Source organism: Mustela erminea, chromosome 1, assembly GCF_009829155.1.
Source record: "Mustela erminea isolate mMusErm1 chromosome 1, mMusErm1.Pri, whole genome shotgun sequence".
Lineage (NCBI taxonomy): Eukaryota > Metazoa > Chordata > Mammalia > Carnivora > Mustelidae > Mustela > Mustela erminea.
Genome location: NC_045614.1, coordinates 178,016,050 through 178,039,899, shown reverse-complemented (window position 1 = coordinate 178,039,899; position 23,850 = coordinate 178,016,050). Strand labels below are relative to the sequence as shown.

Here is a 23,850-nt window from a genome sequence, read left to right as displayed (position 1 = left end):
GACTTATAAATTTTACTATTAGGTGACGGGGTGTGGGCCTATTATTGATTTTGAGGGGCGTTCTCTGAACCTCCTGAATTTTGATGCTTGTTCCCTTTGCCATATTGGGGAAATTCTCCCCAATAATTCTCTCCAGTATACCTTCTGCTCCCCTCTCTTTTTCTTCTTCTTCTGGAATCCCAATTATTCTAATGTTGTTCCGTCTTATGGTGTCACTTATCTCTCGAATTCTCCCGTTGTGGTCCAGTAGCTGTTTGTCCCTCTTTTGCTCAGCTTCTTTATTCTCTGTCATTTGTTCTTCTATATCGCTAATTCTTTCTTCTGCCTCATTTATCCTAGCAGTGAGAGCCTCCATTTTTGATTGCACCTCATTAGTAGCTTTTTTGATTTCAACTTGGTTAGATTTTAGTTCTTTTATTTCTCCAGAAAGGGCTTTTATATCTCCCGAGAGTGTTTCTCTAATATCTTCCATGCCTTTTTCGAGCGCGGCTAGAACCTTGAGAATTGTCATTCTGAACTCTAGATCTGACATATTACCAGCGTCTGTATTGATTAGGTCCCTAGCCTTCTGTACTGCTTCTTGTTCTTTTTTTTGTGGTGAATTTTTCCCCCTTGTCATTTTGTCCAGATAAGAGTATATGAAAAAGCAAGTAAAATACTAAAAGGGTGGCAACAACCCCAGGAAAATACGTTTTAACCAAATCAGAAGAGATCCCAAATCACGAGTGGGGAGAAAGGGCATAAAAAGAGGTTCAGAAAGAAAGAAAGCAAAAAAGAAAAAAAAAAGGGAAAAGAAAAGAATTAAAAAAAAGAAAACGAATGAAGAAAAGTATAAAAAAGAAAAATATATATATTAGATAAACTAATTAAAAAACATTAAAAAAGAAAAAGGTAAAAGTTAAAAAAATTTTAGCAGAAGAAGAGGAAAAAAAAATGAAAAAGAAAAAAAAGTTAAATTAACTGCAAGACTAAAGAATCACAGGGAGAAAGCCATGAGTTCCGTGCTTTGCTTTCTCCTCCTCTGGAAATCTTCTGCTCTCCTTGGTATTGAAACTGCACTCCTTGGTAGGTTAACTTGGTCTTGGCTTGGATTTCTTGTTAACCTTCTGGGGGAGGGGCCTGGTGTAGTGATTCTCAAGTGTCTTTGCCCCAGGCGGAATTGCAATGCCTTTACCAGGGGCTGGGCTGAGTACTCCGCTTGGGTTTGCTTTCAGGAGCTTTTGTTCCCTGAGCGCTTTCCGTAGAGTTCCGGAGGACGGGAATACAAATGGCGGCCTCCTGGTCTCCAGCCTGGAGGAGCCGAGAGTCCGGGGCCCCACTCCTCAGTGCGCCCTCAGAGAACAGCACCCAGTAACTCCCGTCTGCCTGACCTCCGGCCGTGCTCTGAGCTCACCAAGCCTGCGTCCAGTTCAAGGTAACTCCGAGCTGGGAGCTCACTGTCAGCTCTGTCTCTGTAGCTGGCTTCCCCGTCCCAATACTCTCAAGCTCTGCGACACTCAGACACCCCCGATCCTTCTGTGACCCTGCGGGACCTGAGGCCACGCTGACCCCGCGTGGGCTTCGCCCCGGTTTAGCCTCTGGAGCAATGTCCCTCAGTGGAACAGACTTTTAAAAGTTCTGATTTTGTGCTCCGTTGCTCTGCCACTTGCCAGGAGCCAGCCCCTTCCCCCGGGGTCTCTTTTCCCGTTGTTTTGGATTCACTTCTCCGCCAGTCCTACCTTTCAGAAAGTGGTTGCTTTTCTGTTTCTAGAATTGCTATTCTTCTTCTCTTCGATCTGCCGATGGATTAGCAGGTGTTTGCAATCTTTAGATTAGCTATCTAGCTGATCTCCTGCTAGCTGAAGTAGTCTCAGCCTGCTACTTCTCCGCCATCTTCACTCCTCCCCCTCTTCCCATAAATTTTAAGTCAAAGTATACCTAACCTGGTTTTTAAAAAAAAAAAAAATGTACAATCAACTCTGATTTCATTAATAGGGAGGAATGCAGGTATAATTAAAAATTCTAATAAAAAACCTTAAATTTATTTTTAGTTTTTCATGGGATCTTCAGTGGAGATGCTGATAGCCGCCAATTTTATAATTGCATCCTCCTCTTTTCTCTAATTTTATACACATTTCTTTGCATTTATTGAAAGGCAAGTAAATAACAGATACAACAATTTTTTATAGTTATACTGAGAATTTTTAAAGCAGATTCATGCCTTTTCTTTGCTAATAGACATTTGTTTTGATAGCAGTTTGATTTTACTTTTCTAATTATTGTCTGTAATACTTGTTCAGTGTAACAGGTAAGACATGCATGGAGAAAGGAGACTTAAAAAGAAAATATGTTTACTATATAAACACTCTCAACCCATACTTCATTAACATATTGTTTGTTATACATTATGAGAAATAGATCAAGGATTCTGTTAGCTAGAAATACCAAATGCACTAAACAAAAGAATATTTCTAATCTTAAACTGTGAATGAAGATAAAATTTTGTATGCAGTTTTACTACCCTTCAATTTGGTGTTTAAAAAGTTTGAAGCTCTTTGTAAAAATGTGTGTTAACAATTAAGTTGATTTATTATCAGTTAGTGCCCAGTTATTATCAGTTGGGTACTAACATCGACTTATATCCCTTACAGTTAAGACAATAAGAAACATACTTTGTATAGAATGATTTTATTTTCTGGCAAAGAAATAATACAGAATCCTTACCTCAAATATAAAATAACTTCTTGGGAGGGAGAAAGATAATTCTTGCTGTGTGTATGTGATTTCTCTTTTTAGGAATATACTTTTAAATTCTAAAAGTATAACATATTAGGAAGTATACGCACCTTGGGTTAATTTTGAGTTCTGTTATGTATTAAAATTCTCATTAATTTTGATTTTAAGAAATTAGAAAATTCATATTTAAAATTTGTCAAAATTGTTTTAATTTAAGTTGTAACAATAGTATAGCAATAATATTAACTGTATACTCTGTGTTCCTGGCATATTGCTAAGCACTTCAGGTACATTAATTTATTTTATTTCTCCTAAAAGCCTTATAAGATGGGCAGGGATATCCCCATTTTGTACAGGAGGAACTTACACTCCAAGGTCACACAGCTACTAGGTAGCAGTACCAAGATTTGAATGTAGGTGTGTCCAGCTTTGAAATCCATACCTTTAATTCATTTTGTTGCGCTGTCACATCGAGACTTATGAGGGTATCCTTGCAGCTTACTAGTTGCTTGGAATTTATAGTTGCTTGAAAAGCCATTTTCTCCTAATACTTCTCTATATTTAAAGTAATTTTCTTGTAGACAGCCTATTGTTGGATCATATTTTTTGATCTGCTCTGACAGTCTCTATCTTTTAATTGTTGCAGTTGTACCACTGACTTTCAAAATGATTATTGGTATAGTTGGATTAATATCTAGCATATCTATTACTGTTTTCTATTGTTGCCCTCATTCTTTGTTCCTAATTTTGTCTTCCATTCTTTTTCTCCCTTTGTGACCTTTTTTTAAAAAGATTTATTTAGAGAGTGAAAAGAGAGGGAATAGGGTGGGGAGAGGGGCAGAGGAAGAGAGAGAATCTCAGGCAAACTCCTCGTTTCGGCAGAGCCTGTCCGGGGCTCCATCCCACAACTCTGAGATCATGACCTGAGCTGAAACCAAGAGTAGGATACTTAACCAACTGTCCCACCAAGGTGCCCCTGCCTTTTGTGGGTTTAATTGAGCACTTTCTATGTTTCCATTTTCTCTTCTTAGTGTATCAGTTAAACTAATTTTTTTGTTTTTACTTTTTTTTTAGTGGCTACTCTAGAGTTTGCAGTATACATTTACATTAATCCAAGTTCACTTTCAAACAACACTATAGATTTAATGGGTATGCAGGACCTAAAATAATCAAATAACCCTGATTCCTTTCTCTGTGTTCTTTGTGTCATTGCTGTCATTCATTTAACTTAATATATAAGCATGTATAAGTGAATATATATATATATATATATATACATGCATAAGATTTATACCTACATATACATAATCAAAGTACATTGTTACTATTAGCATTTTTTAACCAACTTTTATCTTTTTGATCAATTAAGAAGAAAAATATGTTTTCATTTTACTTGTTTCTTCTTTGATACTTTTTCGTTCTTTATGTACATCTGAATTTCTGACCTTTATTATTTTCCTTCTCTCTAAAGAACTTTTAACATTCCTTGCAAGGCAGGGCTACTCACAATAAATTCCCTCAACTTGTGTTTGTCTGGAAAAGTGTATTTTTCCTTTACTTTTGAAGGACAGTTTTGCAGGGTATAGAATTCTAGATTGGTGTTTTGTTTTGTTTTATTTTGTTTTCTTTCTCTAAACACTTTAAATATTTCACTTTACTTTCTTCTTGCTTGCATGGCGTCTGAGGAAAAGCTGCATGTAATTCTTAGCTTTGAGCCTCTGTTGAAAAGGTGTTTTTCGCTCTCTAGCTTCTTTCAGGATTTTTCCTTTTCTTTGGTTTTCTGTAGATTGAAAATGACATGCCCAGATATGCATTTATCCTGCTCAGTGGTCTCTAGATACCTTGATCTGTGCCTTGATGTCTGACATTAACTTAGGGGAAATTCTTAGTCATTATTGATTCAAATATTGCTTCTATTCTTTTTTCTCTTTCTTCTTCTGGTAATTGCATTAAAAATAAGGTATGACTTTTGTACTTGTCCCACAGTCCTTGGATATTCTTTTCTGTTTTTTCCCCCAGTCTTTGTTCTCTTTGCTTTTCAATTCGTGAGGATTTTATTGATCTATTCTCAAGCTCAGAAGTTCTTTCCTCAGTTGTGTCCCGTCTACTAATAAGCTCATCAAAGGCATTCTTCATTTCTGTAACAGTGATTTCTTTTTATCTCTAGCATTTTGTTGTTGTTCGTTGTTTGGATTTCCATCTCTCTGCTTACATTGCTATGTGTTCTTGCATGCTGTCTACTTTATTCACTAAAGCCCTTAGCTTATTAATCATAGTTATTTTAAATTCCTGGCCTGATAATTCCAATATTCCTGCTATGTCTTTTTCTGATGATTGATCTGTCTCTTCACATTTTGGGTTTTTTGCCCTTTCTGGAATGCCTTGTTTTTGTTTTGTTTTGTTTTGTTTTTGTCTGACATGGTGTATCAGGTGAAAGAAACTTTCTGAAGTTACTGAATTACTGAAATTGGCTTTCAGTAATATGGTGGTGATATGTGATGGAAAGGGAAGTGTTCTATATTTCTATAATGAGATCTCAGTCTTTTAGTGAAAGAGTCCCTCTGGACTCTGAATGTCACAAGAATTTCTCAGTTTTTTTCTTCCCCACTCGGTAGACAAAATGGGTAGTGCCAGCTGGAATTGGTGGTCGTCTTCCCCAGGTCAGTTAGGGTTTGATGATACTGCAGTAGTTTAGGCTCTAGTTAAGTAGTTTTCCCTGAGGGCAGGCTGTGTGCCCCAAAACAGAGTGTTCTGGGGTATTTCAAAATGGTTTCTTTTTTTCCTTGCCTGACAGAAGTGGGAGGGGATTTTTCTTCAATATTTATTGTGGAAATTTGGTCATGTTTCTGGAGACAAATTTCACAATATCGTAGGAATCCTCATATGACTTAGTCTCCTTGGAGTTTTTAACTCTGAGATTTGTTCCTGCTAAGCCTCCAGCAATTCATCAAAGTTCAGGTTTTCCTAGCTGGGCAGTTTTCCTTCCTTTGGCAGTTTCCATTCATGAATATATGCTCTGGTAAACTGAAACTCCCTATATTTGCCTGTCTGTCTCCATTTCTGGGGCAGTGGTTTGTCTTGTGACCTCCCCTCTTATGGAAATGAGCTGATGTGTTGATTTTGTAGTCTGTTCAGCCTTTTACTTCTTGTTAGGATGGAGTGGTGACTTCCAGTCTTCTTAAATGCTGTTATGACTTTGTTAAATTAACACTTGTTAAGTAGGGCCCCTGGATGTTAGATGGTAAGTCTTGGTTCAAAAAGGCCACAGAAGAAATTGAGACAGGAGAAATTTATTACTCACAGGTCCTGGAGGAAATATGTGGCATACCTTGAGGTTTCCATGGGGGAGATCAAGGCAGGGTGCAGGCAGAGAGAGCTGCAGGAGCTGGGCCATATGCTAACACCAGATTGGTGAATTCAAAACAAAAAAAATGTGGTTTTGTAAGTTCCATCAGAGTCTTATCTAACAGAAGGCTCTGGCAGGTGTGGGATACTGTTGATCACAAAGGACATTTGGGTAAGTTATATCAGGAACTTACATTTAGTTGTGACATTGCAGGCTGTTTTCTAGGTCATGTGCTCATTTAGGGCTAGTTGGCCAAACTCTCAATATATCCAAAACTGCAAACAGGACTCTAATACATTTTCAATATATTTATTTCAAGTGATCCTAAAAATCTATGCTTCTAGGATAATTTTAAGGTAATAGGCTAGAAAATAACTACTTACTAAAGGTTTACATATGCTATTAACTCTAAGCCAATTGATAATAATTAAGGGACAGGAACTTATTAAGAAATGTAAAATAAGACTTTCTTTGTATCATATACACCTTAAACCACTGAATTATAGAGAAGCATCATTGTAGAATATTACTACCTACCAGAAAACTAAGATAATTAATTCTTTTTGCAAAATACCTATAAGTAATAACCACTGGATGAGAATATGGATGGTACAAATACTGACTTATCAGGGCCTTGGCAAGAACTTCCATAGATTTTTGAGTATTTATTTGTTTTACACTAATATAAACATGTAATTGGACCTAAAATAATATATATGTATATTTATTAGATAAAGCTTTTTATTAAATCAAGTAGAAATTAATTTATAATCTAGAGTTAGGAATTTGTACTAGTGGTTATGTTTTGAATTTATTCAAGTTTTCTTGGATTTTGATTTTTTTTTGTCTATTCTCCTCATCCATTAGTCTACCCATCAAGTGAGAGCACCTTACTTTTTTAAAGGTGTTGGTTGGAAAATAATCAATTGCATCAAAAATTCTGATTTACCATACTATTTTTTGGTATCCCTTCTTTATGTAGATTTCTATGGAAAGCCACTGCCTCCGCTGGCTGTGCGACAGAGACCTAACAGTGATGCTCATGATGTGATTTCATAGCCAAGTCACATGGATGCACTAAATACAGGCAAGATCAACTAGAGGACCTTCTTTCTCAAAGAAGAAAAGCCCTAAACATTCATGACTAGGGCAAGATAACCATGGCAATTTCAGTAAGGAGTCGAATAGCCAAAGACCTGACTGATCTGACAATTATCCATGTTATTCACGGTTTAAAAAAAAAAAAAGAAGCAAAATGATCAGTGGATGGGATGAGCATTTGAATCAAATTAGCAGGAGTTATTGTTGACTCTGGATTTTACAGTCCCATTCATGGGCATATTCCTGAAGGAAAACCTTTTCAGAAAAAGAGCCAATGGACTCTGCACACTTTCTTAACCATTTGTTTAATAGTCTTTGTTACTGTATCTTACACATTTTTTGTAAAATACATGTGCATGGAAGGGGAATCTTGGGAATTTATAACCTACGTTTTTAACTTTTTATATTTTTCTAAAACTTATAAGAATTTTAATTACTATGATATTGACTGCACTTTTCTATAGATGCTTTGTTTAATGGAAATGGAGTTGATTTACTTGACAAACATGAACTATACAAACAGGACATATTTATATGGTTTTAGGTATGTTTTATTATAGTATTGTTCTTGAAATGTACATCCTAATTTTACCTAATTTTAAAATAATACCTTTTAAAACTAGTTGCTTAGATCTTTATTCTTCCAAATTATGTTATCTGAAAATACTACCCAAATACTACCCAAGCAGGGTTCATTTTGTTGTTGTTTGCTTTTTTTTTTTTTTTTTTTTGGTGATGATTGCAATAAATGAAAGAGACTTGAAATACTTTCTTGATCTAAAAGCTTTTTAAATTAATAAAAATGTTACGTGAGCTATTATTAAAATTTTCAGTGAACACCTCTTTTATGGTATAGACTTTTTCAGATCATGGTGCTCGTTGTCACTTCCTTGTTCTGTCAGAAGCTGCAGTGACTCTTTTATTTTAATTCTTTTGTGCCTTGAAAATAAAGGCAAGAAGACTGAAAAAGACGCTGTGGGTACAAACACTTGGTTTTGTAACTAGGAAATGCTTGAGTACTAAGTCAATAAGAATAAAAAAGTTGGTTTAAAATTATTTTTATAAAGAGAGAATTCCAAAATTATTTCTCAATTTAAAATAATAGCACTTCCCTTGCACTGAAGAATGGCATCTATAGGATTCTCTATTTAATCAAACTTTTAGGAATATATTTTGAGTATTAGATCATAATTTGCACTTAATTAAAAGTATGTTAGAAACAACATGAATCCTATCACCTCGTTAAAATTTTAAGTTTGGTTAACTTGTACTGACAACAAAGAAACACTAGTATCTAACAATAACAAGATTAAGTATATCTAAAGCAGTTTAATATGATTATTTTACTTTGGAGCATCACATTTAGTCACATTTTTTAAGTTCTTGAACTTTCATTAGTTGGGTCACTTATTACTCTAGTCAGCATCATAATGCAGTCTTTTGAAGTTTTGTACACCAGGCACACTGAGTAAAAAGCATTCTGCTTCAGATATAAAATTCACAACAGCCTAAATTTGATAGGTGGCCGAAATGTAAGCGAAAGCAACACAGGAAGACAAAATGTAAATTTTGAACTGGATTTTAGAGTAAAACTTATTTGTATATCTTTTTGGTTCCTGTTTGTAACATTTACATTTATTCATTTTTTTAAACACTAAACTTATACTTTTGTCATCCTTTTAATTTTCATCTAGTTTGAGAGTAAATGAAAGTTTAAACATTATTTGTTTCCTGTAAGTGATTACTATAGTGTGCAATAATACTGAATTCATTTATTAAAAATAAAAATGATTTTTGAAATGAAATATATGATGCAGTGAAATAAATGTTTTATATATCTCTCAAAAATTAATTTGTATTCCTAAAGCATTCTAAAGATATTTTAAAAAGAAGTTTTGTAAATCCAGGTTACTTTTAACAAGTAAATGCCTATTTTGTTATGTGCTGCATTTTTATTCTTAACCATCATGGATTATTACATTTTCACACAATAAAAATAATTTATATCAGTATGCAGTTTTGCTTTTCATTTGATAAATTTAAGTGATTCCTTTTTGGTAAGAAAATAGAAAAGAAATTTTCAGATATGACTGTTGGAAGAAATCTTAAGTCGATAGATTAAAATAATGACTTTATTTTAGATGAAAACTTTTTCTCTGTACACGTTTTCATATATATGGAAAGGAATACTGTCAATTTTTTTTTTAAGATTTTATTTACTTATTTGACAGAGATCACAGGTAGGCTGAGAGGCAGGCAGAGAGAGAGGAAAGAAAGCAGGCTCCCTGCTGAGCAGAGAGCCCAATGCGGGGCAATATCCCAGGACCATGGGATCACGACCTGAGCTGAAGGCAGAGGCTTTAACCCACTGAGCCACCTAGGTGCCCCAGGAATATTGTCATTTTAAAGGCAATTAAAAATATATCACCTCATGATCCTGGATGATGCAATGTCTGTCTTTTCTTAAAATTACTTACTGAAAGATATATATTTTTACTTATTTAAAAGATAATTCTATATGCCCAAAAGGAATATATAACATGCATACAATATTGCATGTAATTGATATTAAATAATGAACTTTTTAGTTATTGGTTGTGTGTTTTCCTCAGTTTTTCAAATGAATTTTTAAAATTTTGCTTACTTTATTTTTTAAAGGATTTTATTTATTTGAAACACAGAGAAGGCACAAGCAGGGGGGATGGCAGCAGAGGGAGAGGGAGAAGCAGACTCTGCTGAGCAGGAAGCCTGACATGGGGCTTGATCCCAGGATCCAGGGTCCAGGGTCCTGGGATTATGACTTGAGACGAAGGCAGATGCTTAACCAACTGAGCCACCCAGGTGCCCCCAAATTTTGCTGCTTTTATGATGGGAGAATCAAACATAATTTTGTAAAAATTAAGTGCTATGCTTTCTGCAAGCTTAAAATTGAACGGTCTTTTCAGTGTGAAACAAAGGACTTAATATGTAAAACTTTTTTTTTTTTTTTAAGATTTTATTTATTTGAGAGAGAACATGCACATGAGCAGATCTGGAGGGCAGAGGGAGAGGGAGTGGGAGAAGGATGAAATAGACTCCTTGCGTTGAGTACAGAGCCCTTCACTGGGCTAAGTCGCAGGAGCCATGAGATCATGACCTGAGCCAAAACCAAGAGTCAGACTCTCAACTAACGGAGCCACCCAGGCGCTCCTGTAAAATGTATTTTGAATAGCCCATAAATAAATTATCTGTAGAATATGCCTTTTTTTTTTGTAGCTGATCTCTAAGTATTTGTTTATTGTGATAATTTATTTTATTTGCTACTTGTTTCTATATGGTATGCTATTCATGTTACTGAATTTTTCCCATTCTGCACTGAAGAAAATGCTTTTTGGTGTCAAAACCTTATCAAAAGTGAAACTGCTTATACAAATAAAGCTGTAGCTTATAAACTTTATTATCTTTGGCTTTAATACTTAAGTTTTTGTCTAAGTGGAGTAGACTTTGCAACTGAGATTCTGCTAATACTATTTATCAACAAATATATTCCAGCTGATCCAAAGAACAAATTTAGATATTTGAAGACTTACATTAAAGTATGATTAGAGGGGCACCTTGGTGGCTAAGTTAAGCATCTGCCTTCAGCTCAGTTTGCCTTTGGCTCAGGTCATGATCTCAGGATCCTGGGATTGAGCCCCACATAGGACCTCCACTCAGTCAGTGGTGAGTTTGCTTCTCCCTCTCCCTCTGTGATCTCTCTTGCTTTCTCTCTCTCAAATAAGTAAATAAGTAAATAAGTAAAATCTAAATATATATATATGTGATTATAAACTATCAAAATAATAATCCATTAGCTTCGTGGAAACAATAATGGAAACCTGTTTTTTGGGGGGAAAGAAATAGGAAATCAGAAATGAATTTTCTTTGATGAAGGGAATCAGCTTATAATTGAAGGAAAAATAGGAAGAACATTATTTGCTTGTTTAGAGCCCGAGTTGTAAATTCTGTGTGCTAATTAGTAAACAGAATTTATGACCTAGGTAAATGAATCAGTGGTCTCCTGATTTTTATAATATATCTTTTCCAGTAATATTTAAGTTATTATATTAGTTTGGTAGATCTGCCACACGATACTACCAAAGACTGGGTGGATCAAACAACAGGAATTAATTTTCTCACATTCCTGAAGTCTGGAAGTCCAGGATCAACCTGGAACCTTATTGGCAGGACTGGTTTCTTCTGAAATTCCTCTCCTTGGCTTATAGATGGCCTGCTTCTCCCTGTTTCTTCGTGTGGTCTTTCCACTGTATGTGTTTATCCCTAGTGTCTGAGGGTTTAAATTTCCTCTTTTTATAAGGATACTAGTCAGATTAGATTAGGACCCACCCTTAAGGTCCTTTTTAATTTAATCACCTCTGGAAAGACTTTCTAAATAAGTCATATTCTTAGGTATTAGGACTTAAGGCTTCAGTATGTGAATTTTGAGGGGATAAGTTTCAGCTCGTAATTAACATACATATTCTATTGCACTTTGTGTATATACCCCCCCCTAAGGTTTTTGTTTTTTTTCCAAAGATTTGATAAAATTAAATAAAAATACAAGTTATATTTACTTCCCAATCCCATTGGATTCTATGATAGAGTTTGTACACACCACTTTGGAGGACTAAAATAATAAAATGAGAGCCTCAGCTAATAAGCTATTCTCCTGAAATGATAGTTCAAGATTGCCTGTAAACTAGGCTTTGTTCTCTTGCTTTGATGGTGAATTTCTCTGTTGTGTTTTTTGCCATTCATTTTAAGGAGTGAGTGGTCTCTTGATGGTGGATTGTTTTACTGTAAAGCCTGTCTTTATCTTTTTGGCACATAAAACTCTACATGAATATGAATGTTTTATGTTTTATGTAAATATGAAAATTCATAAAATGCATAGAAGTCTATAAAGTATTCTTATCTTGAAACACTTCTTATAACAAATAACTTCACAATAAAATTGCTTAGGTTTATTAAAAATTCTTTTCCTGCCCAGTTTAAGTACATATTAAGTTGCTTTATTCTTTAATGCAATAGTAATAATAATAATAAAATACAGTTTCTGGTGTTGGTGTCAGCTCGATTTATATCTGCCGTGGTTTAAAACAAGTCTGGTAATAGTTTCTATTTTTAAAATAAAGTGTGGACCTTTGTTTAGTAGGTATTTGGTAGGGGAAGTCCACTAACATTCTCATGATACATTAATATTGATTCTATATAGATTAATGGGTTAAGTATTAAAGATCAAGGTGTAAAGAAAAAAAAAAGGGAGAAAGAAACAAATAATTGCTTGCCTCTGTGCGAAGCAATTTCCAAGCCAAAAAGCAATGGAATCAATTACAAAATAAAAAAATTTACTGCATAAAATTTTAAGATATTTTTACATTTAAAGAGTTGTAAGAAAAAAATGGGAAGGTACTTGAAAATGTTATATGGTTAACATCTCTAATATAAATTAAAAAATAGCACTAAGACATCTACAGATAAGTGGACATGAGGTGGTAATTTATAAAAGAAACAAATAGTATGATTTGAAACCCATTGAAACTAAGAATATAATAAAAATTGTAAGATTATCAGACATGGAAAGAACGATGAGCAAACATGTTTATCAATAGTAAGAAGGTAAACTAGTATAGTAACCTCCATACCTTAGAATACTATGCAACTTTTAGAAAGTTATATATGAAGAATTTTTAATATAAGAAAATACTTATAATAGCAGGATACATTATATGTACTGTTTGATCAAACTTGAAAATGCGTAAAACTAGAGGAATACATCAAGATGTCAATACGATCTCTAGTGGCATTATCTTTAATTTTCATTCTCATAGGCTTTTTTCCATTTTCATCAGTATTCATTAGCTTATTTAAAATTGGAAAATAGAAACATTGGAAAATAGAAAATTCAAAAATTATATAATAGAACCAATATGACCTCTTTCCAAGCATTACACATCCCCTTTCCCTAAAAGAAATATAGTGTATATGATTTCTACTATCTCCTTAAAAGTCTTTTAAATGTCTACTTTGCAAATATACTACTATATTAATTCAATAAATGCAACATTCTGAAATGAACACAGAAAAAAATATAATCTCATGTATAGAGGCTGAAAGGTAGACTAATGACTTTTCTCTAAACAACCAACAAACTGCATGCATTTAATCACTTCAGTCCTTAATACTTTATTTTCTTTTGCACCAAATCTAAATTTATTTTTAGATTACTGGGGAAGTTGTGTAAGTAAATGTATTAAGCTTCAAATCACATTATTGGTGATATTTTTCTTTCTACGTGGTTCTAAGATTTGTACCTATGGTATATGCCTATACTGATATTTTGAGCATCAAAGGTCTCAAAATGATGATTTTCACTAAATATCAGGGACCATATCAAACACTGATTTCTTGATGAATTGCTGATTGCTGTTACAAGGGAGGAATTAAAAAGTAAAACTAAAAGAGCAAATAAAGTGCTGTTCCTATTAGAATGGGTGTAATATTTTCCTCAGCACATGTAACACTGCCCTTAATAAAGGTGGGTGGGAGGCTACTGTGTAGGGTCATTCTGGTCTTCAGGCATTTGGTATCAGAACGTGATGATCATAATCTTGAAGATCATGATAGTAAAAATAATACACAGCAGCAGCCAACATTCAGGCGTTTACTGTTTCCTACCCTCTGTGCTAAGTGCTTTACTGTATTTCAATTAAATATTTAACCCTCTCCGTTAAAAGAGAGATTATCCCCATTGTCCATCTCTAGGAAATACATGCCTTATTTCTTCATCATATCATCCCTATTACCCTTAGTTCTGAATATCTGAGCTAAAGGGGGCGGATATCCAATTTGATGGATTAATTCCGTAACTAGCTTAGCCTCTGAGAACATTTTACAACAACGGTCATTATACAAAACCTAATACAAATTAACATTTTTTTTTACTGAGCCACAAGCACACAGCAGCTTCTGTTCAGTGAAACGCTTCACTTGAAGCTGCCAGCCACTCAAGGCTCCGCCCAAGGGTCAAGCTACGCCCTCGGTAGTAAGCACCGCCCCCACCAGCCGGCGGCGGAAGTAACATTGCGCTCTCGTACCTCTCGCGAGACCTACACGACTTTTGGCGAGATTTCGACACGGAGGGCACAGCAGTATCTCGCGGGAAGTTGAACCGGAAAAGCGAGGGTTAGAAATGCAAGCGGGTGAGCCTCGCGTGTGAGGCTGTGCTTTTGATTTCCTGGAGGTGCTGGGTCCTGTAGATCTCTTCTCTGGCATCTCGCGGCGGGATAATGTTGACCCGGGTGAGGGCTGGCACTCAGCTGGGAGCCTCTGACTGAATCCCTGTGCGGGCCGAGGTGGCGAGGGAGGGGGTCGGGATGGGGGAACTTCGCGAGCTGTTGGCTTCCCTGGCTGCACAGTTCAAGGCTGCAATGCGGAACGCTCGAACGCTTTCTCTGGAGCGCTCTCTGCAGTTTTCTCCCAAGACTCACTTGTGCCCCCACGTAACTTGGTTGCAGTCCAGCCTGCCGAGCTGAATACTGCTCCGTTCAGCTTTGAGCAGAATGCAAGCTCCTCAGGGTATGAGACTCACTGCTTTATCCTGGGACCCTAGGACAGTATTACGTGGTAATACCTCGCTAAACTGGATGAGTAAATGAAATAGAATTGCAAGGGAGTTTACACAGCAAGCGAGCGACTTTTTGTTTTTTTCCCCGAAGTAGCCTTTTAATTTTAGAATAAGTTTACATTTACAAGAAAGTTGCAAAGATAATACTAATCTCCATAGGCTTTTCACTCAGTTTCCCCAAATGTTAGTACCTAGAGTCGCTTAATTTTGTTTCTTTGACGCAGCTTCTGTCAAGGCCACTAACTTTTTTTTTTTTTTTAACGCCACAAAGCCTTTTAACCTTTGCTTTACATATGAGCAATAATTATTTGAAGAAACCCTCTTTTTTCATAACTACAGTGTTGTTATATTTGAGGTAAAGCTTCCTTGAAAGAACTAATAATAATCATAAAACATGTTCTTAAGACAAAACCTGCTAGTTTGAAATTCAATAAATTTGTATTATCAGATTGTGTCAGCAACATTTTCTTATCATCATAGCTGAAAGCAAAATCAGAGGGGAAGCTTGCAAAACAGATTTGCAGAGTTGTATTGGATCATTTTGAGAACCAGTATTCCAAAGAACTTGGAGATGCCTGGAATACAGTAAGGTTAGTATAATTCATCTCTTGATGCTTTTTGATAAAACAGGAAATAAACCCTTTTTGGGGAGAGTGGTGCTTGAGGATGAAAGATAAAGGAATGTAAATCTGGGTGCCCTTTTCCTACAGAGACTAGAGAGAAGAACTGAAGAAATAGATGGAATCATAGGAAAATGAAAAGGGGAGAAAGAAAACTTTGTAGTACTAGTAAGGAAAAAAAATGTTAGAGCCTTGCTTTGAGCAATTGTTTTAATCTTTGAAACAGGAATGCCCACCAATTGACAAAATTAATTATACTGTAACAGCAAAACCTTAAAACTTTTGAGGGTATTTGACTAGTTTCCGAAAATTCAGAAGATAATTAGTCTTTAAAGCTGGCACAGCTCTGTCTTAGCTAGAGTCATTTTATTTGGTTATATTTCTTCCCTGTGCTTTTGGTAGGCTGTGTTTTGAACACATGTACACACACACACACACACACACACACACACAAATTCTTTGAAATTATTATTGAAAACATCTTTCATGCATAGAAGTAAGTGAGGTAAGTTTGATTTCTATGCTTAGTGACTTTTGCCTTTGGTCAGAATGTTATTCCATGGGTTCTTTACATTGAGGTGTTATTTCTTCTTTTCCAGTTTTTATTTAAATTCTAATTAGTTAACATATACTGTCATATTCGTTTCGGGAGTAGAATTTAGTGGTTGATCACCTGCATATAAAAACCAGTACTCAGCACAAGTGCCCTTTCTAATGCCCATGACCCATTTAGCTTCTCCCCCATTCACCTCCTTTCCAGCAACCCTGAGTCTGTTCTCTATAGTTAAGAGTCTTAATGGTTTGCTTTCCTCTCTCTTTTTTTTTTTTTCCCTTCCCTGTGTCATCTATTTTGTTTCTTAAATTCCACATACAAGTGAAATTATATGGTGTTTATCTTTCTCTGGCTGGCTGACTTTGCTAAGCATAATACATTCCAGTTCCATTATTGCAAATGGCAAGATTTCATTCTTTTTGATGACTGACTGATATTACGTATGTATATAAGTGTACACACACACACACACACACACACACACCCCACATGTTCTTTATTCATAAGTCGGTGGACAGTTGGACTCTTTCCATAGTTTGGCTATTGTTGATAATGCTGTTATAAACATCAGGGTGCACGTGCCCCTTCGGATCAGTATGTTTGTATCCTTTGGTTAAATTCCTAAAGTAGCGCAATTGCTGGATCATAGGGTAATTCTATTTTTAACTTTTGAGGAACCTTCATGCTGTTTCCCAGAATGGCTGTCCCAGTTTGTGTTCCCAACAACACTGCAAGACGGTTCCCCTTTCTCTGCATCCTCACCAGTATCTCTTGTTTCCTGAGTTGTTGATTTTAGCCTTTCTGGCAGGTGTAAGGTGGTATCTCGTGGTTTTGATTTATGTTTCTCTGATGCTGAATGATGTTGAGCATCTTTCCATGTGCCTGTTGGCCATCTGTATGTCTTTGGAAAAATGTCTATTCATGTCTTCTGCATTTCCTAACTAGGTTAAATGTTTTTTGGGTGTTGAGTTTGGTAAGTTCTATACATATTTTGGACTTTTTATCAGATACGTCATTGGCAAATATTTTCTCCCATTCTGAAGGTTGCCTTTTAGTTTCATTGATTATTTCCTTGGCTGTTCAGAAGCTTTTTGTCTTGATGAAATTCTAATAGTTCATTTTTTTCTTTTGTTTCCCTTGCCTACATTGAGTTGTTAAATAGTATATTCCATGCCCTGTGGAATATAAAGAGCAAGACAGTCCCCATACCTAGTTTGCCTGCAGTCTGGTGTTCATGGGGGATAAGGACGCTGGTTTTAAAACTATATGAACTATTAATTCCATAAATATCCTGATAGAAATAGACAGGAGAACCTTGTCTTATTTAACAAAGACGGAGGGTGCCAGCAAAGACCTGAGGAGAAGCCAGCCCTTAACAGGAGTTATCTTAGCAAAAAGAATTAGATAATTTAGGCTCAAAGAAAAGGGAGCACTGCTTCTGAAGCAAGGGACAAAAGCCCAGTACATACTGCTCAGGAAAAAAAAGGTTATGTAGCTATAGACAATGGATTCAGTCATATTGTTGTCTTACTAATCTCTTTTTTTTTTTTTTTAAAGATTTTATTTATTTATTTGACAGAGAGAGAAATCACAAGTAGGCGGAGAGTCAGGCAGAGAGAGAGAGAGAAGCAGGCTCCCGCTGAGCAAAGAGCCCGATGCGGGGCTCGATCCCAGGACACTGAGATCATGACCTGAGCCGAAGGCAGCGGCTTAATCCACTGAGCCACCCAGGCGCCCCACTAATCTCTTTTTGGATAAACTCAGTAACGCTTTCTCACTTAAAAGGACAACTTTAAGCATTTTTTTTTAAAACAAATGAAATATTGACTGATAATGAAGTCTGAGGTTCTGAGATAATTTTTAGGACAAATTATACTGTTTTAGAAACTTGTAAATACTGTAATATGAAAAAATAGTTCGTGGTTGTGGTTTTTATTTCGAAACTAGATTTTTAGTTTTTTTTATTTATTTTTTAAAACATTTATTTGACAGAGACACAGCAAGAGAGGGAACACAAGCAGGAGGAGCAGGAGAGGGAGAAGCTGGCTTCCCGCTGAGCAGGGAGCCCAGTGCAGGGCTCTATCCCAGGACCCTGGGATCATGACCTGAGCCAAAGACAGACACTTAACAACTGAGTCACCCAGGCGCCCCCCAAACTGGATTTTAAAATGGGAAGCTTCTGTCACGGAGAAAAAAGAAGAATGATAATGGAGTGTAATAAATTCATTATGTTTTTAGTATGTAAAGTTACTCACATAGAGTAGCCAGACTACCACACATCTACTGCATGCTTATTATGTACCAGATAGTATTGGCTTTATGTGATCCTCAGAACAAAGCTCTGAGGTTTGTTTCCCATTTTTCACATGATGAAACCACATGGCGTTTAAGTAAATTCCCAAGTTTACGTAAGTGCCAGAGCAGGGATCTGTATCTAGGCTTTCTGGTTAAAGAACTTCCACTGCCTAACTCCTAATCTCACACCTGGGTGTAATTAGACATTCATGGATAATTTAAAAAAAAATTTTTTTAAAGGGATAGTGTCTTCAGATTTTATAGTAGTCTGGCTACCCATACCCTGTAATGAGTTATTTTTCTATTTAATGTGCTCAGACAGATTTATAAGTTATTGTTTGACCCTACATTAAATGAGCAGTGAACCTCAGATCCATTTAATTAGCTGTGCCTTCTGCTTCATCTACCTTTTTGTTGTGTTTCATGATGATTTAAGTTTTGCATAAATGTGCTAAATTTACCATGAGCAAAATAAAGGCTGAGCTCAAAAAGTAGTCTGAACATGGAAGATGGCATGGGGAAGTAAGAACAAGTCTATATATTTTTTTTAACTTTTATTTGGAATGTCATGCTTGCAGAGTGTATTTACTTCCAGAGAAAGGTGAGTGCATTTTTGTCTTCTACCTGGAAAGTGATTTGCTTACTTTTAGTGTCCTTTCTTATCTAAGAGATGTAGATAATGGGGAAGATTTGGTATTTACTTAAATTTTATTTTTTTGTAATAACCTTTTTTACAAGTCACCCTCTGACTAGCTCTTTAAAGTTGTTTACAATGAGTTTAAGTTTTGCTCCTCTCATTGCCTATTTATCTTTCAGTGATGCCCTTTCATGGCATCACTTCCCTCACTATGCTGTCATCTCAAGCTGTGCAGTCTTCTCTAAGCTCTGTTCCATACTTCTCAGTGTTTTCTGGTAACTTCACTTAGTTTGATACTAGGCAATCACAGAAGCATGTTATTTTCCCTTCTAAACCTATGTTGTCATTTGCCACTTGCATATTTTTTCTCACTTGTTGAAGTTATCACCATCAATATGTTTCCTCTTTTCTCCTCCAGACCTTCAAGGTAAGGAATGAACCTTAATCAAAAATAAGTCTGATATTTGCCCCAGGCTCCTGGGAGGTTATCTCTAAGCCCTTGGAATGTCCTGCCCAAGAGTGTCCTTGTTTACTTGGGGGGTTAGGCCACACTGGAAAGTCTAACTGTGATTTATGGCGGGGGCTGTGGGCCATGGTATCAGCTTGGCTTCCCACCTCTGACCTCCAGAGGAGTTGGAAACTAAAGATTAGCCAGTTGATTGTATTTATGTGACCGGCCCCCAATAAAATCTAGACACCAAGCTTTTGGTGAGCCTTCCTACTTGGCGGTATTCTTAAGCATGTGGTCATACATTGTTGCAGGAAAAAGTTGTGCTTGCCCGTGATTCCACTGGAAAGCACATGTGGAAGCTTCATGCTTTGAACTTCCTGTACTCTGCACCATGTATCTCTTACCTTGACTGACCTTGATATTTTGGCAGCTCCCAAACTATGGGCTGCCATACACTACTACTCTACCTCCATCATAATCTCAATGCCCACCAGATGCTTTTGCTTCTTCCTGAGACATTTCTTCTTTTGGATTTCATTTCTACCCGCTTTATTACTGTTTAGTTAAGCTTGCATCATTACTTACTTGGCATATTGCAGTAGTCCCTTTACATAGTCTCCTGCCTTTAGTATTTATTTGATGGCTTATATGTAACCACTTTTATGACACTGTTCTAATCACTTTATGAATACTAATGTAATCCTCTGTACAGCCTTCTAAGATAGTTGTTACTATTTACACTTTACAGATAGGAAAACTGAGCATATGGGGGCTAATTAACTTGCCTAATGGAACAGAGCTCACATTTGGAGGAGCTTTGGGAGTTTGTCTTACCCTCTGTCCTGCTGCTTTTCAGTACCATCGTATTCTGTTGTGCCACTCCTGGAGTAGAAGCCTCCTCTGCCCCCCAGTGTCTGCAGTATTATGTTTGGACTAAATATCTTAGCATGACTAGACAGGATCTTTCCTCCCTTTGGGATTGTGTGTGCTATTCCCTCTGCCAGGAATGACCCTCTCCTTTTCCCCTCTGTACAGTGGTTAAAATATGCATTCAGATCCCACCTTTGCATCTGGTAGCATATGACCTAGGTAGGTTACTTAACATCTCAGCCCCTCACTATATTTATGTGTAAAATAGGATCTAATTCATATAATTATTTGGGAAGATACAATGATTTTATATATGTGCAAATTTTAGAATATTGTTTGACATATAGTAAGCCCTCAATATGTGTTAGCATTATTTTTATTACTGTTAACTGTTTTTAACCAATTCTCCATCAACCTGACCCATATATCCTAGACAATGTGTTTCCATTGCATTTTGTTGATAACAGCTATTGTAATTCTTTCGAGATTGTGTTGTCATAATTTCATTAAGTTGTCTTTTCTGACAAGGGAGGGTCTTGAAGAACCAATATCTTAAGACTTGAGCAAGTCATCTACTTATTCAAAATTTTAGTGTTTATAAACCAAGTACTGTTCTAAGCACTGGGTATACAAAGATGGATTATATATATTCTGCCCTCAGTTGTATATGAGGGGAGGATTAATTGGAAATCTTTATTAGACACTTTTCTCCAGAGTTCACATAGTTCATGTATAGAGGGGAAAAAATACAGTCAGATTGCATTAGCAGAATCTGTGAATGAGATGGAGTAGGATGGTTGGGGAAAACAGAAATGAGCTCTCTATTTCTGTTTTGTCCCTTATGTTAGCTTTACACAAATATTCAACCTTACTCTGTGCAAATCCCTATGAAGTAGTAACTTTTGGCCCCTTTGAAAGTCATAAGTTAGAAAGTACCAATTTTACTGGCCAATCTAGGCCTGTGATACTAAAATCCATCTTTGCCCTCTAACAAGTGTGCTGCTATGCAGGGTGTGGAGTCCCACCCCTGGGAGTGTATGCACATGTCGCCTGATACAAGGGATTCCTTGTATGCAGTATTTTCACCTTAGGTTGGACTCTACCAGAAACGCAAACCATCACTTAGGACTTCCAGTTGAGCTACTGTGAATAACAAATATGGACGTAGATTGCCTTCTATAAGCACTAAAGAAACAATGCCAAGAAAGAGTAGGAGGCAGTCAGCTCATAATTAGAATCTCTGAGGAATAAAAATGAAAGTCTTATAAACATACTTAGGTGTACTTCCATGAACTGATGGATTCATTGCTAAACCAGACTTTTAAAATGATTGAATGAGCACCCTCTAGTGGATACCAATAGCAGTAAAACGGATTTTTATTTTTATAACCATAAAAATTTAATTGGTTTTGTAATCAACAAGGTTTATACCAATTGTGCTTAGCAATTCCTAGATAAAATGATTTTTTATCCTCATCATTTGATAGGAAGGTAGACTAGAGAGTAGAATAAGTACTAAGAGAAAAGAATAAAGTCACAGAAAAGTTGAATGAAAATAATAACATCAAATAACATTGTCCAAATAATACATTATACAATTTTTTCAAAGGATATGTGTGCACAGGCAAGTTATAGCAATCAACTTCCAGATTTTCAGTTTTCATATATTCTCTTTCACAAAAGTACTCTGATCCTTATGTGCCGAAGGGAGTATTTATTTTCCTTTATCAATTAGCTTTTTTTTGTCTTTCTCCCACTTTACAAAAAGAGGACACACTTTCACTATCTTGACTCTTCCACATTGCAGTTCTCCAGGGTGATAACACTTCTGCAGGTCAGAGACTGTTGGAATGTCATTGTAAGGGTCGAAAAAATAAATGACTAATGACAACAAATACTTTGACAGGTCAAGTGGTTTCTAAGTTTTGCTTTTAGCAAAAGTAAAGGAGCTCCAGTTGAGTTGTCAACTAACAGATCATTTAAAATATTTTTGAAGATAGATGATTAAGTGATTTGGGACTATAACTCAGAAGGAAGTAGAAGTCAAAAAGAGAGACATTGCTACAGTGAAGTATATTTAATTATTACCCACTTATTTAAGTGAAGGTTTTTCTCAGCTCTTGTAAAAATACAAAACAGGAATATAGTTGATTTTAACCGTGACTCAGTATAGCCCTCGGTAATATTCATCTCTGGATATATGGAGACGAGGGTTGGCGGGGGAGTGGTGGGAAGGGAAGTTATTTCATTGAGATCCATTTCCTAACACTTCCTTTTTATGTTTATTGATTATCAAATCTATGATAAGTATTTTGATCAATTTTATAGTAAAAATTTTACTGATAACTGAATCCAGAAGTTACCATTTTAACACTTAGAGATTTAGGCCACAGTGAAAACAGATTTAGTATATATATATATATATATGTGTGTGTGTGTGTGTGTGTGTGTGTGTGTGTGGTGTTTATGGCAGAGAAGTATGATAGGGTAATAAAAGATTTTGAGCACAAAAATGTATTAAAATAAAGTTATGTGGGGGACATAGTATGTAAATAGAAAAAGGAACTAAAATTTTTACCTGTTCAAGAAGATTCAGTCCATGAATTTTTAAATGGACAGTGATGGGTTTCAAAATCACTCTGGTATTTAGGTTCCACTGGATGCATTTTAAAAAGTGGTATAATTTATATTTGAAAATGTCAATTTTTATAGTATGCTGGAAATTACGTTCTTAAGTCTATGGTGAAGATTTTGATGTCAACTTAAAACGTACCAGAGGGTACATAGTTTTTTTCAAAATGATACCTGTGGAGGTACGAGCAAACATCTGTAGGTTACTGGTCTTGTGGGTCCCAGTTCTCCTGGCTGCTGAGGTACTTGAACTTCTGTCATTGAAAACCAGTAAGTGGAACAGCTTCATACTCCTCATGAATCTTGAGAGGAGTGCTGGAGTGTGGTGTCCGGTGAGTGACTTCTTAAGTCCTCTGATGTACACTCCCTGTATTATCTGCTGGGCTACTTGTCTATCCAGTTAGAGCTTTGGACTTGGAGGCCTGGGAGGCCCAGGGGCATCATCCTACCAATGGACTGGAGTGTGAGTGTGTGCGTCTTTGTGCGCATGTGCTAGGAAGAGGGGAGGTCACTGGTAGTTGGGTGGGACGGCTGTGGGTGTGGTGCTGAAACCCACATTAATATGCAATTTTACTTTCTCAGGGGTAGGAAGCAGCATTCTGAGCAGTCCCTTCATCAAGTGGTCCCACTGCAGGTGCTCCAGGCAGCATGTATCAGGCTATTCCGATTGTTAGGAGCAGTGGGAGGCCAGGGCACTGATGCTAGTCCAAGGTTGGGGTGAAAATTCTGTCTCTCCCTGTGGTATGCTGCTAGTGCTACAGTACAAAGGTCTCACACTTTGTTAGACTTTAAAGTCAGCCAGATTTTGAATCAGGTACTTCTGCTTAATAGTGATAGAACCTTGGGTGAGTTGCCAGACTTCGAGAAGCTTCAGTTACCTAACTTCTAATATGGGGGTAATAGCTGTCCTTCATGGTAGTGATGGTTAAATAAGCTAGGTATGAAAAATGCATATTATAAACTTATTTTATTCATTTATTTATTTT

General features: G+C 36.2%; 2 protein-coding genes across 5 annotated transcripts in view; both read left to right on the top strand.

Moving 5' to 3' along the window:
• The window catches only part of ARL13B (ADP ribosylation factor like GTPase 13B), a 68,705-nt gene extending 61,394 nt beyond the window's left edge, over positions 1-7,311 (top strand). For all 3 annotated transcript variants that reach the window (XM_032351668.1, XM_032351686.1, XM_032351676.1), the window contains one exon: positions 7,044-7,311. In XM_032351668.1, coding sequence (XP_032207559.1) covers positions 7,044-7,120 — 77 coding nt within the window. In that variant the 3' untranslated portion in view covers positions 7,121-7,311. The remainder of the gene's footprint in view (positions 1-7,043) is intronic.
• Positions 7,312-14,287: 6,976 nt separating this feature from the next.
• NSUN3 (NOP2/Sun RNA methyltransferase 3) overlaps positions 14,288-23,850 on the top strand; it is a 55,199-nt gene continuing 45,636 nt past the window's right edge. The window contains exons 1-2 of one of the 2 annotated variants that reach the window (XM_032351700.1): positions 14,288-14,481; positions 15,288-15,397. In XM_032351700.1, coding sequence (XP_032207591.1) covers positions 14,470-14,481; positions 15,288-15,397 — 122 coding nt within the window. In that variant the 5' untranslated portion in view covers positions 14,288-14,469. The remainder of the gene's footprint in view (positions 14,482-15,287; positions 15,398-23,850) is intronic. The other variant, XM_032351696.1, reaches the window with a different exon arrangement.